Genomic DNA, 17,569 nt, shown 5'->3' with positions numbered 1-17,569 from the left:
CAGAACTAAGTAAAGGGAGCCTCCATCCAGCCGATCAGACAAAAGTTATGCCAACCTAGTTGTTATACTTATAACAAGCACACGGGATCTTTATAGGGAAGAAGGCAGCACGCCACATTTATGGAGAATACAACAGTTAGCATATGCTTTTCAATCTCACACGCACACCATGCACACAGTCCTGCCAGTTGATGTTTATAGTTACCAGTCCAGAGTCTGGATCAATATAGTAACCAGCCAGATTGGTCGCAGAGGGGAGCAGGGCTCTGTCAGTCGCGATCCGATGCTCCTGGAGTGTGGCAAAACGAACCCAAAGTCCCATGGCCAAGCACCCTGTTCTTATAGTCTTTTTTCTCCATTGAAGACTATGGATTTTGCTGTGTCAGGTTGTAACTGGTTACTTCTTAATTGGTGTATCTTTTGATGTAAACATTCCAATACACCTCCGAGAGGGTTATCCTGTCCTGGTTCTGATTTAATCAGTTGTTCTGTCTTTAGGGGTGCCAGCCTTCACCTCAGGGTCGTCAATTTGCCCTTCCTTCATTATGGATGTGCGTTGATGATTTTCTGGTGTCGTTAAGTCTCTTTACTCCTTTTTTCTTGACCATCTGGCTGTAACAATGGCCTTCACACCTTGTCTTTTCCTGATGCATACCTTCTTCATTCACACAAACAGTCTTTTTACAGAGACCTTTGAGAATACAAAGTGTCAGTTTATTTTGAATCTCCTTAACATAGACACAATACAACATCCTGTCTTTTACTTACTAAACCTTAAAACAAAGAAATGTATATTTTACTAGAGTGCCTAATTTGTAATACATAAAGGAAACCATAGTAGACATTTCAGGTTTCAGAGTAACAGCCGTGTTAGTCTGTATTCGCAAAAAGAAAAGGAGTACTTGTGGCACCTTAGAGACTAACAAATTTATTTGAGCATGAGCTTTCGTGAGCTACAGCTCACTTCATCGGATGCAGTAGACATTATAACTTATCCTAAAACAAAAGGGTGACCATAATCAGTCATAAGGATTGTTCTGGTCTGTCCATGCCTTAACATCAGTACAGACACTGGCAGTCTGTCAGATGCATTCCTACCAATGTCCCAGAGGGTCCTATTCAAAAAGGGTGGCTGCTATTCAAAAAGGGTGGCTGGTAAAATGAAATCAAGACGCACGTTAGTACCTCTATTCTTATAGTACAGTTATAAAATCCTGTTCCTACATAGTCCCAGGCAGAAGCTGCTCTTCCAATGTCTTCTGACTCAAAGCCTGAGACAAGGAGGTGAGCAGTGAATATCCTGGGGCGGGGGCAATAATTTTTAAAATTTCAGAGTGCAAAATAGGGTTGCCAAGCTTGGTTGGACGTGTTCCTGGAGGTTTCATCTCATGACATAATCTTTAATTAAAGATTAATCTTTAATTCCTGGAGACTCCAGGATAATCCTGGTGGGTTGGCAACCCTAAGTGCAAAGGCAGAGAGAGAGTAAAAGGGAAAGATTTAGTTTTGATGCACTTTTTAGCTCATTTACATCTAGATCAAACCCTAGAAAGATACTACTTATTGGAAAGAAGAGATACAAAATCTCATGCAGTGTTGTTATGAGGCTGGAAGCAGAGCGTTCCTGCTGCAGGGTCCCTAACTGTGGAACCTGCTTCCTCAGGGGGCCCATCTGAGCCAGAGTGTGGTGCAAAGTTCATCTTTACAGGTATTCCTTTGGCTAACCCAAAGCACTCCGTCATCTTTCTGCATAGCTTTATATTGACATTTATCCCAGATGCTAAAGCAATGGGCACTACCGATCTATTCAGAAATCTCAGCAGTGTTCATGAAGCAGAACTTCTTCCAGGTGAAATGTTCTTTATCTTGTTCCCCGTTCTGCTGCGGTGCATCGCAGGCACCAAAAGCTGCAAATTACTTGCGTCAGTGCTCATCAGTAAGAGCCCTTCACAAAAGAAACTCGAGAAATTAAATCAATACACCTCAGCCAACTTATCAAAAGTGCTCAAGATGTTTAGGTCATTAAGCAGCAATAGAGAGTAATGAGAAAAACAAGATCGCACGTCATTAGCATTAACTGCAGTGTGTTGTATCATTTTTGGTTTCCAAACGAAAAGCTGCATAGCAAACAGGGAAGCTGATTGAGGTGTAAAATGTGAACCTACTAAGGTCACTGAGAAGGAAAGAATCATAGAATCATAGAATCATAGAATATCAGGGTTGGAAGGGACCTCAGGAGGTCATCTAGTCCAACCCCCTGCTCAAAGCAGGACCAATCCCCAATTTTTGCCCCAGATCCCTAAATGGCCCCCTCAAGGATTGAACTCACAACCCTGGGTTTAGCAGGCCAATGCTCAAACCACTGAGGAGAGCAAGGAGCTAAAATTTGTCCCTCGTAGCAAATGAGCATGCAGGAACTCTGCATCAGCTTCTGTGTTCATTAATTTAACAAACCATCATGGGTGAATTTAGTGCTCATGAATGCAAAGCCCTAATAAATGAGTGGAGACAGAACCACTGCTGGGTGGGAGCTGGACAAGCTTCCCAGACATAGCTGTGCCAATGTACCTCGGTCTTGACCCGCTGCAGCCTGGGGTCTCTCTTCACCACAGGAAGAGATATGGGAGTCAATCTGAAGAGACTACCAAATTCATTTCCATTTGTAACTTAAACCCAGGCCTTTAGTGGTAAAAAGGTAGCATACTAACTCACTGTCAAAGACTGTTGGCTTCTTTAATAATACCAAGCCTCACTAAAGAACTGTAAAAAACCACTTCACAACACTCTTGAGTGAAAGGTAATTGTTATTCTTCCCCCATCTTACAACTGAAGAAACTTAGATGTAGAGAGGTGATGCCATTACAACACATGAGATCCTGGCTCACAGAATCAGTTCTGTACTGATTCATCCAGAACATGCTGCCTTGTCATGGTGACACTGAAGAGCTGCCTCGCCCCTTATTTAACTCCATAGCAAAACTATGACTGTTTTAAATGGGAACAGAATTAAATGCTAGTGGAACATTGTTAACTATCCAGGTTTTGTCTTCAGCTAAACATCCATCCAGCTTTTGCACCATGAAAGCCCTCAAACCTGGCTTCTCCGTACAGCTGGCTGGAAAATGGGAACATATGTGAACAATCTGTCCCATTTCTTTGTCAAAACATTTTGAAATTTTTCAACCAGTTCTACTTCTCTGTCTAGGAAAGAACTTAGGAGATGCTGCAGTACATCGTGGTCTAGATTTGTCTGTCATCTGTAGAACTTCCAAATTCGTCTGTGACATCATTTGTTTCCTTCCTTCATGTTAAAGATCATAAATTGTTTCCTGGAGAGCTTGTTTGCTCAGGAATTTGTAAGGAGAGAGAGATTTTAACCTTTAGGTTTCCAAATCAGATCTGGAGATGGCTGAACATCATCTCAGCACCATCTGGTCTGGTAGCCTAGGTGACTAACCCAGGATAACCCACGGATGATAGTTTTGCAACAAAGCACAAAACCAGACAAGTTTCATTAGAAACCCAAGATTCAGAAAAGGTTTGTCAGATATGCCCAGCTAGGGTGCCCAAGAGGAAGGACAGTCCTGTGGTTAGGATGCTAGCCTGAGAATTGGGAAACCAAGGTTCCATCCCCTGCTCTGCCTCAAACTTCCTGCGTGACCTTGGGCAAGTCACTTAGTTTCTCAGTGCTTCTGTTTCCTACTTGTACATTGAGAATAATAGCATTTCCCTGCCTCTGATGGGTATTGTAGGGATAAAGATTTGTGAGATGCTCAAATGCTGCAGTAATGGGGACCATACAAATAAAGGAGATTCTTGGTGGGGGCAGAAAGGGTGATTCCTATTCTGGGATGCAGAAGGCCACAGTATGAGGTTACCAACAGTGAAAGAGCAACAGTAGGTCTGCGTGGAACCTTTTGCGTTCCATTAATACTGAATGGACCGAGGGGTGGGGAAGGGCAGCAAGTAGGCTACCTGCCCCCAAAGAACTTCTCCTGAACTGGGGAGAAGGGGTCCCACTTTCTGGGCACCCCAAAGGCTGTAAGAAGGAGTCAGAGCCAGCTAGATGATCTCCCTCCACAAGACATATGAACAAGCCACACACCCAGGGAAGGACACTGGCTCAGGGCATCCAAAGGGTAAGTGATGAAACTCTCTGAGATCATTGGTGAATGGGTATAAACACTGAATTAGCTACCCCAGCATTCCTAGTTACAAGCCAGAACTCATCCAGATGGGCACAGTGGAGAAGATTACCCAGTACTGCTCTATGGATGCCTATGAGCCACTCTATGGGTAAGGAGATGGTGCCCCGTTCAAGTTCTCTCTGTCAGAGATTTGGCTTCAAAAGCAGCTCCCAGCAAAATTGTTAGAAATGAGCTGTGTAAAGCCCTGGTAGCCCCTGTCCATACCAAAAACACATAGTGTACTATGTTCAATTCCATACAACAAGTGTTGGCCAGTACTTGACATGGATGCAGGTTCACAGCTGATTGGGAAAGGATTTTAATTGTGAAAGAACACAGAACAACAATTCATTTTCACTGTTACTTTTCTGTAAAATATTTCAAGTTTTTGTCAAAAAAAAACAAAAAACTCTTTGTTTTCAGCAACCAAAAATCAAAAAAGTATGGCTAGTCAGGCAAAAATGAAGTTTTCCTGAAAATATTTGATGGAAAAACAAGACAAACTTTCTCAAAACTGGACATTTCCCATGGAAGTTTCCATTTTGATGCAAAAGCCATTTTGCACTGGGGCACATTCTGAATGAAAGCTTTGGACCCAGTTCCACTTGAAATGCTATGAAATCTATCAAGTGAAGGCAGACATCACTGAAACACATTACACCCATAAAGTCCTACAGCCAACCCTTGGTCTGACATACACCAGGGAGGGCAAGAAGCTCACTAATTTGAGCACAGTACTGAGTGTCAAGAACTGCTGAGTTTTAATCCCAGCCTTGACACCCATAACCCCTGTGATCCTGGGCAAACCACTTAACTCCTCTGCTCTTCTATCTCCCCGTTCGCAAAATGGGGATTGCAATCCTTCCCTCTTCCATGGGCTGTTTGTGTGCTGTTGCACCAGTAGGTTCTGCAGGGGTTACTTTGAGCGCCTGGATGCTTATTTTAAGAAGAACATAAAAACCTGACAAGCAATAATTACAGTGTTGATAACCAGGGAAGGAATATTGATGTTTCAAAGCTCACATGACTAATTGGCCCTGAAACAGCTGTGCATGTAATTTCTGTGGTGTTTACTGTGTGTAACACAGAAAGGGCTGGAGGGGGAATTTTGTTTTGGTGGTGGAGAAACAGTCCTTCCTGAAGCACAGTTCTTCTGTGCCATGCGGTAATCTGGGGTGACCTTTCCCTTATTATATTGTCAAGCAGAATGAATTGGAGAGTGAAGAAATAAATGCCCATCTCTATTCCTTAATCACCTGCTTGGACTGGGATTTCTAACCACAGCATTATTCTTACTCAACATAAAGAATGCTGATGCTTATCAGCCACTGAGAATGGGCAGACACTGTTCACACCAGCACTGAGAGGAACACTTAGTTCCATCAGGGAGGGAGAGAGACTGGGGGAATACAATACAGAAGGCAAGTTTCTCCTCTGACTGTATCCAGCCTTGTTTCCTCTTTCAGAGCAGCTTTTTTTTTTCCCCTTGCTAAAAAGGGTATCTCAGGATGTCAGTTGCAGGGTCTCCTGCTCCCTTTCATGGCCTTCCAGAAAGGAGCTTTTGAAAAATATCAGCTGTCTCTTCCTAACGGATGCAAGGGTTTCCTCCTCCTGCGGATATGGGAGATGCTGCTTTCTCTTTTCTAGCTCTTTGAAATGGGTTACTACTAGGAATCTAAATGAGATTTTTGTTCCCCATTCACACTGACTGTCTGTGCTTCTTTATCTCCACACTTCCTTTTCCCCTTGTGCTGTGAGTATCTTCCCACCCACAGCCAGCTTAAATGCTGGGTGAGGGTAAAAGGATCCAAATGGAGTTTTGGGGGGATGTTTACGTTGTTTGTTTGTTTTTTCCTTTTCATTTTTCTCACTCTCAGTCCCTTCCCCCACCCCCACCCCTTTCTCTTCAGACTCCTTTTCTTTTCTCTTTTCATGTGAGGCCCCTCCACTTGGGTTTCAGAAGCAGGACATCCAATGTTGTGTAAGCAGGGTTATTGCTTCTCTGTGGTCTGTGGAGGATTGAGGACTATTTTTAAAGTGGTGCTGGGCGTGATAAGAGGCTTTAATTACAAGGTAAAATGTGTGGCTGTGTGTGTACGTGCAAGGGCAAGGAATTTTTTTTAAAGGTTCTATAAAAAGTAGTGAGAGCATCAGGTCCTGTTCCCGTGGGGTGGGAGACCCCAGGACGGGGTGTTGTTGGAGAGCGAGCCTTCCCTACGCTCACCTCTTAATGACTCCTATCCTGTGGGGCTGGCCTGGCTCCCCACTCCAGCCCACTGGCCCTTGCTACAGAATGCAAGCAGGCCCTCCCTCTGCCACACCCCATCTGACCCCCTTCCTGGCCATGGATGGGGGTCTGGGGGAGGAGGAGGCTGTTCCTGCTGTGGCCGGGGCTCCCCTGAGATGGGGGCTCTGTGCAAGTGCGCCAAGTGCACATTGATTAATTAGGCCTGCACAGGCCCAGCATAGTAGGCACTTACAAACAAATAGCCAGAGACCAAAAGAACTTACAATCCAAATAAACAAGACAGAGTAGGTGGGAGGGGAATCAGAGGCCCAGAGGGTACCTCTACACAACAGACATTTCCCAGCTCTGCTCAAGCCATCACCTAAAATCAGCAGCGTGGCCACAGTGGCACAGGCTGGCCGCCCAAGTACGTACCCAGGGGGTTGGGTAGCATTGTGTTCAGGCTGTGGGCGCACTGCTGTCTGTAGCATGCCAGCTCAAGCAGAGCTAGCCTGTGTACATCTACCAAAGCTGGGAATCACACTTCCCAGCTGCTATGTAGATACTCAGAGTGACTTGCCCAGGGTCACACAGCAACGGAGCTCAGCACAGATTCAGCAAGTGCCCTAGCACCTGAGCCATACTGCCTTTCTGAGAATGGTTGAATCTCAGGGGATCTGCCTGAAGCTCGAGGCTCTCTGAACAAAGGCCCTGTGCTTCCACACTGACTCTGAGTCCCCCTGCTCCATAGAAGTGTGTGCCGACTGCTAGAGATTCCCCTGCCTCTGTCTGCCCCGGCACTCTGCTTAAATGGGTGGCTCCCCGGAACAATGCTCCTTGGTGCACATAACCTAATGTGATTTGGGGAGATTTCCCTCTTGTGGCTAGAGGAGAACACCAGGCCTGCTCCCCCTGCCCCAACAGGGGGGTCCCCAACCTGACGGGTTTCAGAGTAGCAGCCCTGTTAGTCTGTATCCGCAAAAAGAAAAGGAGGACTTGTGGCACCTTCGAGACTAACAAATTTATTTGAGCATAAGCTTTCGTGAGCTACAGCTCACTTCATCAGATGCATGCAGTGGAGTGAGCTGTAGCTCATGAAAGCTTATGCTCAACCTGAAGGGTGTGAGGCTGCTTTGGTGGAGGAGAATTTGCCTTTCAGGAATTGCACACACTGCACCTTCCCATCCAGTAAAGCGCTTTCAGATCTACTCTAATTCGCCCTGCAGCAAACTGAGGGGAGTAAATATTTAATGAAGACCAGGGTGTTTGAAAACTGAGGGGCTGGCTATTACAAGCAAACACTAAGGGTACCTGGGCACTCCATCCCCTTGCTCCTACTGCTGGCAGCGTCTGACAAATGTTTAGATCCCTTTCAATGACTAGCCCAATCTCATTGCCACCCATTTCACCCAGGGACCTTAGAGAGGAACTTCATTAGCCCTGTCTTGCAGACAGGGGCTGGTGCTAGGAAAAGCACTGGTGCATCTCCTTAAACCAGCCGGGTGGAGGAGCATGTAGGACTTGAAGAAATGCTGAACTTGCTCATCCAAAGTCCCCGCTAGGCCCACCAGCTGTCACAGTTAAGTGGAGACCTCGTGTGGCTGCAGAGAATGTATTTTGTAACGGCTCAGGTGGGGTTCCTAATTCCTAATGTAAGAGGCAGGACTGCATGTGTTGGAGGCTGAGCGCCAATATAATAGCATTCTGCACTTTCACTGCACTTTTCATCCAAGAGTCTCAAAACACTTTGAAAATATTAGGGCTAGATCCTTGGCTGACAAGTTGTCACAACCCCACAGAAGTCAATGGGACTGCACTGATTTACACCAGCTGAGGGTTTGACCATCCTTATTTAAGCCTATATGAAATCCATGGGAGTTAGGTTCCTGGGCCAGAGAGGTCACATTAATCACTAATTAGTCGTTTGGTGCTTCCTCACTCAAATAGGGACAGTGCTATTGAAGTGATTCAAGGAGAGACGCAGCCACAGCTCTCCAAGCTATCTGCAGACTTTGCAGAAGACATACCCAAAGCACTCTCAGTCAGTCTTATAATGGTTTAGATTGTGCCTGCAAGCAAAGTGCAGAACTTTTGACATCACTGATGATCCTTCTGTATTAGAGCCCTGTGTCCTTCATCATTGGCAATGGACGTAGAAATGGACGAATCCATTATTAAATACGAGGAGTGGATCGTGATCCACATGCCTAAAAGGCAAACCAAACCCATATAATTTAGTGAGAAAAGCTTATGCTTTCCTGACTGAAAGGGCCTGTGTGGTACTGAGCACCTGCAATCCCTCCTGGTGTTATGGTTCAAGTAATATTTAGAAGGGGTGGCAGGTTCCATATGTGAACACAATGTCCTTCTATTCAGTCACCAGTGCCTATAGAGTTGTGAAGCGCCTTGAAGGGGAAGATGAGAAGCTTGAACTTAATGCAAAAGACAATGGAAACTCAGTGAGGAGATCCAAAGAAGGGAGTAACAGCAGAGGTGTAAGATTTGAGGATGTTATAATTTTTGGTGGATAAAAGTGCAGGGGAACAAAGCAAGGGCAAGGAAGGTATTAAAATAGCAAAAGCAAGAAATGAGCCTGTTGCATTCTTGCTGGATAGCCAAGCTCGGTAGATAGCCAAAGAAAGGGGAATAGGATGTGAAAGCCCGTGGTGTCAAGATATATGGAATCACAGTCCATCTTGAATAGGCGGGTTTTCTTTTAAATAAACAAACAGCTGCAGCTCCAAACAGGTTTCCTCACAGCTTGAATTCCAATTTTGTTTCTCTTGTTTACCAGGGACCCCACTGACTCTGGAATTCTACAGTGCACACAGAGAATTTACTGGCTGAAATATATACTGCAGTGAATATGGGAGGGCATAAGGTCAAGACAGTGACTAATGCAAGGTAGGAGCAGTGCTCTTTCCGTACTTTGGTTAATTTCATGATAGACTTAGGGGCCAATTCCTGAATAGTCAAGTGGAAAACTAGTCTGTTGGCAGGACCAAAAGATACACATTTTAAAAGCAGAATAACATTTAAGTACATCTGTTTCCCCTCACATTTCAGAATGTAAATTGCTTAGCAGAAGGACTGGTTCAACCAAGCCCCTTTCCTCTCCCACTCTCTTTTGATGCCCAGCATTATCCCCCTCGGCATTAATGACATTTGTACTTCTGTAATAGTCTTTTCAAGTTCAGGGAGCTAAAATTATCTCCTTTATTAAAAAAAGACCTACATTCAAATGGAGGTGCGTAATATTTGGTCCATTTAATTATTTCCAAAAACATTTCAACCAAAGATGCTTTTTGGGTTCATTGCAAAATCCTGAGTGCAAAAATTAGTAAAATATATACCCAGATTAAAACCTTCCCCCCCACACCCCCCCGAGGGATTAATTAATTTCAGCGTAGCCCCATTGTCGTTGTTGACCTTGATTAGAGACCCATTTTAAATGTTTGTACACGGGCTTTTCAGTTTGGCAGTGGTTTCTATTTCTTAAGACATACTGACCTCTACAGATATGTAGAGACTTTTAAAAAAATCACACCACTGAAATTAATCTTTACAGAGACAGGTTGAAACCATTTTTGCACCTGTTTCCCAAAGGTAGTTGACATAACTTTGGTCTTCCTCAGAGATCTTCCAGGTTGCTGCACTGGAGAGGGCCAGCACCCCGTATTGTACTCCACCCAAAGCCCTCCCCACCCCACCCCTCCCCCCCATATGCCAGTACACACAAACTCAGGAAACATGAGCAATTTCAAATATGGTCCATGGTTGGAGCCTAAAAGCTAACAGCTTTCTATCTGCAGAACAGGCCTTTATGTTTTGCTTCTGCTGCAGTTTCTCTGAATTCAGTGTTCTTCTGTCAATATCGGCCCAGGACACCTATTCACTGAAGATCAAAAGTATTTAAATGTAAATCCAAAGAAGCAGAGTGTTCAATAATCCCACAGTACCTACTTAGATTTCCTGACTTCTGTGCTTCACTTCTGTTAAGAACATAGGCCCCAAAGATTTCTAAGGCATCTCTCACTAATGTGTCTAGGCACTAATGTTAAGGACTACGCTGCAGCTGGAAGTGTAATTTCCAGCTAAAGTAGGCAGGTGCACACTAGTTTTGATCAAACGAGTTGCTACCAATAGCAGTGCCAGGGCGGTGTGGGCGGTGGCTCGGGCTAGCCACCCTGAATACATACCTAGGTTCCGGGTAGGTTGTACTCAGGCCAGCTAGCCTGAGGTGCCGCCCAAATTGCTGTTTTTAGCACACTAGCTCAGTCAAAGCTGTCAGATGTACATCTACCCAAGATGGAAATTACACCTCCCGCTACAGTGGTGGTACCATTCCACCCTTAGCGACTTGCCATCTGCAATGTTCGTCAGGATCTACAGGTATGTCTTCACTACATGCGTAGCTCAAGTGTGACCTCTGGGGTGTGGTGCGGGGTCAGGTTAGGGGTAACAGGACTGCAAGCTGGAGGTAGCTAGCTCATCAGGGAAGGGGTGGTTGGAGCCTGAGAGCACCTGAAACTCAGGCTACTAATGCAGTGGGGATGCAGCTTAAGAGAGTGAGTCACCTGCCATGGTGGGACCAAGGAGAGAATATGAGTGGAAAACAAAAGATTCTATGGCTGCCTCTTTTCCATTCAAGTATTGACCTAGCTCAACCACAATTACTAGCTTATATAAGAACTGACCAGATCACAAGTTATCACTAGACAGCTGCAGGCTAGTGGCTTTGTTGTTCTATTCACTAAAGCTCTCAGCAATAAGATAACAGGAACCTAGTAGGCCCCCAAGCCCTGACTCCTGAATAGACCTGCAGAACATTATCATTATTATCATTGGTGTGGTCCCATAAAGGTACATGGCTCCATTCAAAGACCTGAATGTGCCATCATACAATACAGAAGAAATGCAGAGTGGGGTTGTGATCTTTCTGCAGGAGTTGAAATACTTTGCAGAACAGAAGCAAAACGTCAGCCTGGGTATCAAATGTATACAATCTTTCCAAACAATGGGCCTGATTCTCCTTCTCAATGGGCCTGGTACTTGTGTGTGTCATTTACATATAAGCAAAGCTCCACCATTCTGACTGCAAAGCATTTTACACAGGTGGAAATGACTGCACTTTGTGCAAGGTAAGGGAGAATCTGACCCAATAACTTTAAGAACAGCCATTCCTATTACAGAAGATTATGTATGCTGTAGCTGCCAACCTAACAGCGAGGTCAACAGCTAGGTCAACAGAAGAACGCTTCTGTTCACCTAGCTACTGTCACTCAGGTAGTGTTCTTACAGCGATGGAAAACCCCCTTCTGTTGGGAGATAGCGCTTACACTACAGTGTTATGCTGTAGCTATGCTGCTGGATTCCCACTAGTGTAGACATGGCCAAGGTCAACCCTACATCCCCCACCCAGGTTTGATCTGACTATCTATACAGAGGTAAAATCTCCCTGTGCCTTGTCACCACCAGGAATTTACGTGAAGTTAGTTACCTCCATGTACAAACCGCACTCTTTTTCCCCATAAGAACAGCCATACTGGGTCAGAACAATGGTCCATCTAGCCCAGTATCCTGTCTTCCAACAGGGTCAATGCCAGATGCTTCAGAGGGAATGAACATAACGGAGCTATTTCAAGTGATCCATCCCCTGTCACCCACTCCCAGCTTCTGGCAGTTAGAGGCTTAGGACACCAAGAGCATGGAGTTGCATCTCTGATAATCCTGGCTAACAGCCATTGATAGACCTATGCTCCATGAACTTATCTAATTCTTTTTTGAACCCTGTTATAGTTTTGGCCTTCACAACATCCCCTGGCAACAGGTTCCACGGGTTGACTATGCATTGTGTGAAGGAGTATTTCCTTATGTTTGTTTTAAACCTGCTGCTTATTAGTTTCACTGGGTGACCCCAGGTTCTTGTGTTAAATCTGTAAATAACACTTCCCTATTCATTTTCTCCACACTGTTCATGATTTTATAGACCTCTATCATATCGTCCCTTAGTCATCTCTTTTCTAAGATGAACAGTGCGACTCTTCTTAATCTCTCTTCATATGGAAGCTGTTCCATACCCCTAATTATTTTGTTGCCCTTCTCTGTACTTTTTCCAATTCTAATATATCCTTTTTGGAGATGGGGCAACCAGAACTGCATGCACTATTCAAGTTGTGAACGTACCATGGATTTATTTAACAGCATAATGATGTTTTCTGTCTTATTAGCTATTCTTTTCCTAATGGTTCCTAACATTGTGTTAGCTTTTTTGACCATCACTGCACATTGAGCAGATGTTTTCAGTAAAGACATAGTCACTTTTCTGAGTATCTATACTTTGGTGTGTTTCTGATGTGTCTAAACTAGACCTTTTTACCTCAAATTAATTGATTCCTAGTTAACTCAATGTAATTAACATTGTGAAGTGTACAGACTAGCCTTTACAAATGTGTTAACTACCTTGATTTAATTGGAAATTAATTAACTCCTAGTGTGGGCAAACCCAGAGGAAATGAATTGACTGTGCATGCTCTATATGCTAATTTAAAATATCTGTAACATGTAACTGCAAACCAAGTTCTTTTCGACATGAGTGAGCATTAATCTTCATTCACATTCAGTGGCTCTAAGTACCAAGCTATTAAATTAAGCTATTTTTCAGTTTTCCAAGCTCAAAAACATTATAATATGATTTTTTGTCAGAAGATACATCATAATTTTATTTTCAAAGAGCCTCTTATTTCAACTTCTCCTTCAGATACTTTCCACCCCACTTTCTGATGCAACTGGTTTATCATATTTTAGCTTTTGATTATCTGGAAAACCACATTCAGGATCTGTGTCTGTTTCCCCCCCATACCTGTGAGAGGCAGACAGTGTGAATTACACAAGGTTAGATACAAAACTCTTTTCTGCTAAGTAAGACTGCTTCTGTTTCTGAGCATGAAGCAAAGAGATTTCATTTTCTCATTTTGCTCAGAAAATTGAAAAAGTCAACGGATAAAAAAGTGTGAAATAAGAATTAACAGCCAAAGAGTGGGACCTGTCTACTTTTTATCACAAGAACTTTCATTTGTTCTTTGTATTTGCTGCACTGCAAATTGTCATTATGTACAATATATGCATTTATTTTAGAATCTTTTTCATTCTTTACCTCAAGAAATAGAGAGTTAAGAATGCTCAGTTATTAGGGAATCAGCTTTGGTGTGTGAGAGTAACATAAATTGAAATCTGTAGTTCAGATGCTGAGGTGAAGTTCTGAAGTATGCTATGGTGTGGCTGCCGTAAAAGAGCTGATGTGTAAAGCTCAACATCCAAAAAGGTCAATTTTAGTTAGGACGATACTAATGCTTTTAAAAATAGTGTGGTGAAAGATCACCTTAAAAGCTAAGAAAAAAATGCTGCATTCTGGCTCATCTAGATAAATTAAATCCAGCTACAAGGTATGGATGAGAAATCTGGTACAGTACCACAGGTCTTGCATAGTAACATGAAAGGCATGTTGAAATCAAAATGACCTCAGCTCACATTTGTGCAGAAATAGCAAAGACAGGTTGAAGGTTGCTAGTGCCATCTGGCTTTTTGCTGCACAGGACTGTCCAGAATTTTTAATGGATAAAGCAATCACCTCATACAAATGTCAGATATTGCTAATATTTAATGAAAAGTCATAATAGAGCAGGTAATATTTTTATGGCACGAGGAAATGCCCTTGTTCTACATTTACATTGATTTGACATTGACAGCATCATAACCTTGGTTTTGTCATAGTATTTGGCAGTTAGTAAATGAGGTTGAGCATCACCTCCAAAATGTCGGAACAGCTCTCCCCAATCCACTTTTATTTCCAAGGTTTCAAATTTAATGGTAATATACCAGACCAGAGGTTCCAAACTCAGGGCTCCAGAGCACTTGCTAATGGTCCACGCAGAGACAGCAGATAATGCACTTCTGGCTGTCATCTTTGCTCTAACTACTAAACTACATTAAAAGAAGCTAAATGTGTACTGAATAATTTTCCATGTAAGCAATGGTAGTACTTGCCACAGCGATCTTATGTAAGTGCAAATGAGATGAGAGGAAGGATGATGCAGTGGTTAGGGCCGTGACATGGGAGACCTAAGTTCAATTCCCTGGTCCACCACAGCCTGGTTGAGTGACCTTAGACAAGTCACTTTGTTCTCTGTGCCTCAGTTTCCCCTGGGGATAACAGCACTTTCCTACCTCACAAGGGTGTTGTGAGGTTATGCACTTCAAAGATTGTGAGGTGCCCTCAGATACTCCTATGGTAATTGAACGTTGCCATATGAATATCATAGATAACAGGTAGTCTGTGTTTTCATGAATGGGAGGGGAAGTGTCCGTGAGACAATCTCTCTATGAAAAAGGTCTGAGAACCCTTTCCTAGATGATCCTCCTCACTGAGGCACCAGGGGGTTATAACAGCACTCCATGCCAAGGCTTTATTTTAGTCCATCTTGCTGGCAAATATCAGTATGTGCCTATCATCTGAACTTTAGCAAACCTCTCGTGTAGTCAGGAGGGAGCATGGTGGCTTTAATGCTTTAACTTCATCAAAGTACGTTTTGGTTTTTTTTAAAATCTAAAATACTGCAAATATCAGGTCAAAATCATAGTCAGTAATCCAGCACAGCAAACACAGCACCAGTTACCTGCATGGCACTCTTATGTGTATTGCATGTCAGATAATTTGATGGAGTAATGATGACACATCAATCATTGCACAGGTTAAATTCTTTAGCCCCCCCGCCTCTGTATGTACGTCAATTTTTGATGCACTGTACATGTGAAAGAGTAAATCCAACACTATTATGCACCAGCTTGTAGTTTTCTAAGCTGTGGCATCTGAGCCACTTATCATTCACTCCCATGTGCCACAGTTGGCCTTAGAACCTCCGCATCTTCATTTTTGGGCCCCGATCCAGATCTTGGCAAGTGGGACTGGCTTGCCAAGGTCACTACAGCTGTTGCCAATGGAACCCTAAAGGAATAAGAAGGAAGGCGCTCTGAACTGTCCCTCCCTGCTTTCTGTGGATTAAACAATATTTCTGATGCTTTCAAGTTATTCATTTGACTGAGACTGTGACTAAACTGTATCTGGCAGCTGGTTCACTTAGCTTAGCCAGTGCCGCACAGTTGTGCTCAGTTTTTAAAAGGGCCTCCACGGTCAAAATAAAAGACAAACCCAACAGAAAAATATGACATACCATTTGAGACGGGCCCAGACCAAAACCTGGCACCCCCAAAGTTGTGGGAAGTTTGGATCCCCATTCCTTCTGCAGCTTGGGCCTACCCTCAGTAAGGAATACAACAAGGAATTAAAATGAATAGCAGTACAAGAATTTTTCCATTCTACCCCTAATTGATATTAATGTTAAGAGACTGAGTCATTCAAATACTAATTAAGGGAAACTCGTATTGACTTTCATGGGCGATAGATAAGGCGATGTTTTAGTCACGGGTATTTTTAGTAAAAGTCATGGACTGGTCACGGGCAGTAAACAAAAATTCATGGCCCGTGACCTGTCCGTGACTTTTACCATATACCCCTGACTAAAACTTGGGGGGGGGGCAGCCCGGGGGGCGCCATGGGCGATGGGGGCCATGGCCTGGAGGGGGGACGTGGGTGGTCGGGAGCACTGGGAACAGCCGGGGGGAGCATGGGTTCTCGGGGGGCATGTGGCCCAGGGGGCACTGCGGGTGTTGCAGGGGGGGGATGGCAGGGCTGGAGCAAACTCCCTACCTGGGTCCTGGGAAGCGGCGACCTCCAGCTCCTAGCTCCACGTGCTGCCTCTGCTCCGCCCCAAGCCCCGGTTCTGCAGCTCCCATTGGCTGGGAACCGCGGCCAATGGGAGCTGCGGGGGCAGTGCATGCAGGTGGAGGCAGTGCATGGAGCTAGGAGCTGAGGGAGGGGAGTTCATGTGGCCTTTCCGGGGAGCCCCCCCAGGTAAGCACCACCCTGCACCCAACCCCCAGCCCTGAGCCCCCCCCACACCCAAACTCCTGCTGCTGGGGGGCCGGAGGGTCCCGAGATTGCCCCAGCAGTGACTGGTGCAACTGGCCCGGGGGCTGCCCGAGCTGCTCAGTTGGCTCCCAGGCCATCTGCATGGGCAGCTGCAGAAGTCATGGAGGTCACGGAAAGTCACGGAATCCGTGTCTTCTGTGACCGCTGTGACAAACACAGAGCCTTAGCAACAGATCAGGCTCCAAGTCATCTACTGAGTAATGCTGTTCGTGCTTAAGAAATAACAACAATAATGTATTGGAAAAAAATGAACTCCCCCTTTGCAAATGTACCGGAGCTTTGCTGGGTGCCTATGACTGAAGGAATGTAAATAATCTAGTCCAAAACTTCATGTTAACAAAGCAAAAAGATTACTTTTTCCTTGGCCATCACCTGCTGCTGCTGTTTATGTTTTGTGTTCGAGGAACACCTAAGGGCCCCAGTCAGGAGCAGGGCCACACAGGGCTAGACGCTGTACATACACAAAGTAAAAGATGGTCCCAGCCCAGAAGAGCTAACAGTCAAAGTAATGCATTATTTTACTCCTTTTTTTTCATCTTGCAGGACAGTAGGTTTTGCTATGGTTCCAAACTCTGCTTTCAGTTACACAGGCTCCAGGCCACTGACATCTTTGTGGTTACACATGTATGGAACTGAGTGTATGTATATATATATATGTAATGTTTATGTTCACACGTGTATGTATATGTGTGTTTACAATTAAGAGCAAAGTTTAGTCCAAACTCATTCACTTTTGGTTTACTACACTGTATTCCAGTGCTACTTTTAAAACATATATTATCATTATTTATTGTGTATATTGTGGTAGCACTTAGGAGCCCAAGGCATGGGCCAGGACCCCATTGAGTTAGGCTGTGATGGGGCATCTGCCACACACTAGCCCATAAAGGGTTAATTGGACCCTAGGGAGGCTGTGCAACAGGCAGCCAATTGGAGAAGACCCTAGGGAGGCTGTGCAGGAGACAGCCAATTGGAGAGGGGCTGCGAGGAGCAGCCAATCAGGGCTAGTCAGGCCCATATAAGAAGAGCCTCAAGCCAGAGCAAGTGAGTCACTCCCTGGAGCTCAAGGAGGGAGGAGGACTGGCTGCTTTGCAGGTGGAGGGCAGC

General features: G+C 44.5%; 1 protein-coding gene across 1 annotated transcript in view; it reads right to left on the bottom strand.

Moving 5' to 3' along the window:
- Positions 1-234: 234 nt before the first annotated feature.
- Positions 235-17,569, bottom strand: part of ZMAT3 (zinc finger matrin-type 3) — a 61,745-nt gene continuing 44,410 nt past the window's right edge. The window contains exon 7 of the mRNA XM_048863001.2: positions 235-691. Within this exon, the coding sequence (XP_048718958.1) occupies positions 682-691 (10 nt within the window). The 3' untranslated portion in view covers positions 235-681. The remainder of the gene's footprint in view (positions 692-17,569) is intronic.

The sequence above is a fragment of the Caretta caretta genome, chromosome 9 (assembly GCF_965140235.1).
Source record: "Caretta caretta isolate rCarCar2 chromosome 9, rCarCar1.hap1, whole genome shotgun sequence".
In the NCBI taxonomy this organism is placed as follows: domain Eukaryota; kingdom Metazoa; phylum Chordata; order Testudines; family Cheloniidae; genus Caretta; species Caretta caretta.
The sequence above is the reverse complement of the archived record's forward strand: the minus strand, read 5'-3'. Positions and strand labels throughout refer to the sequence as shown.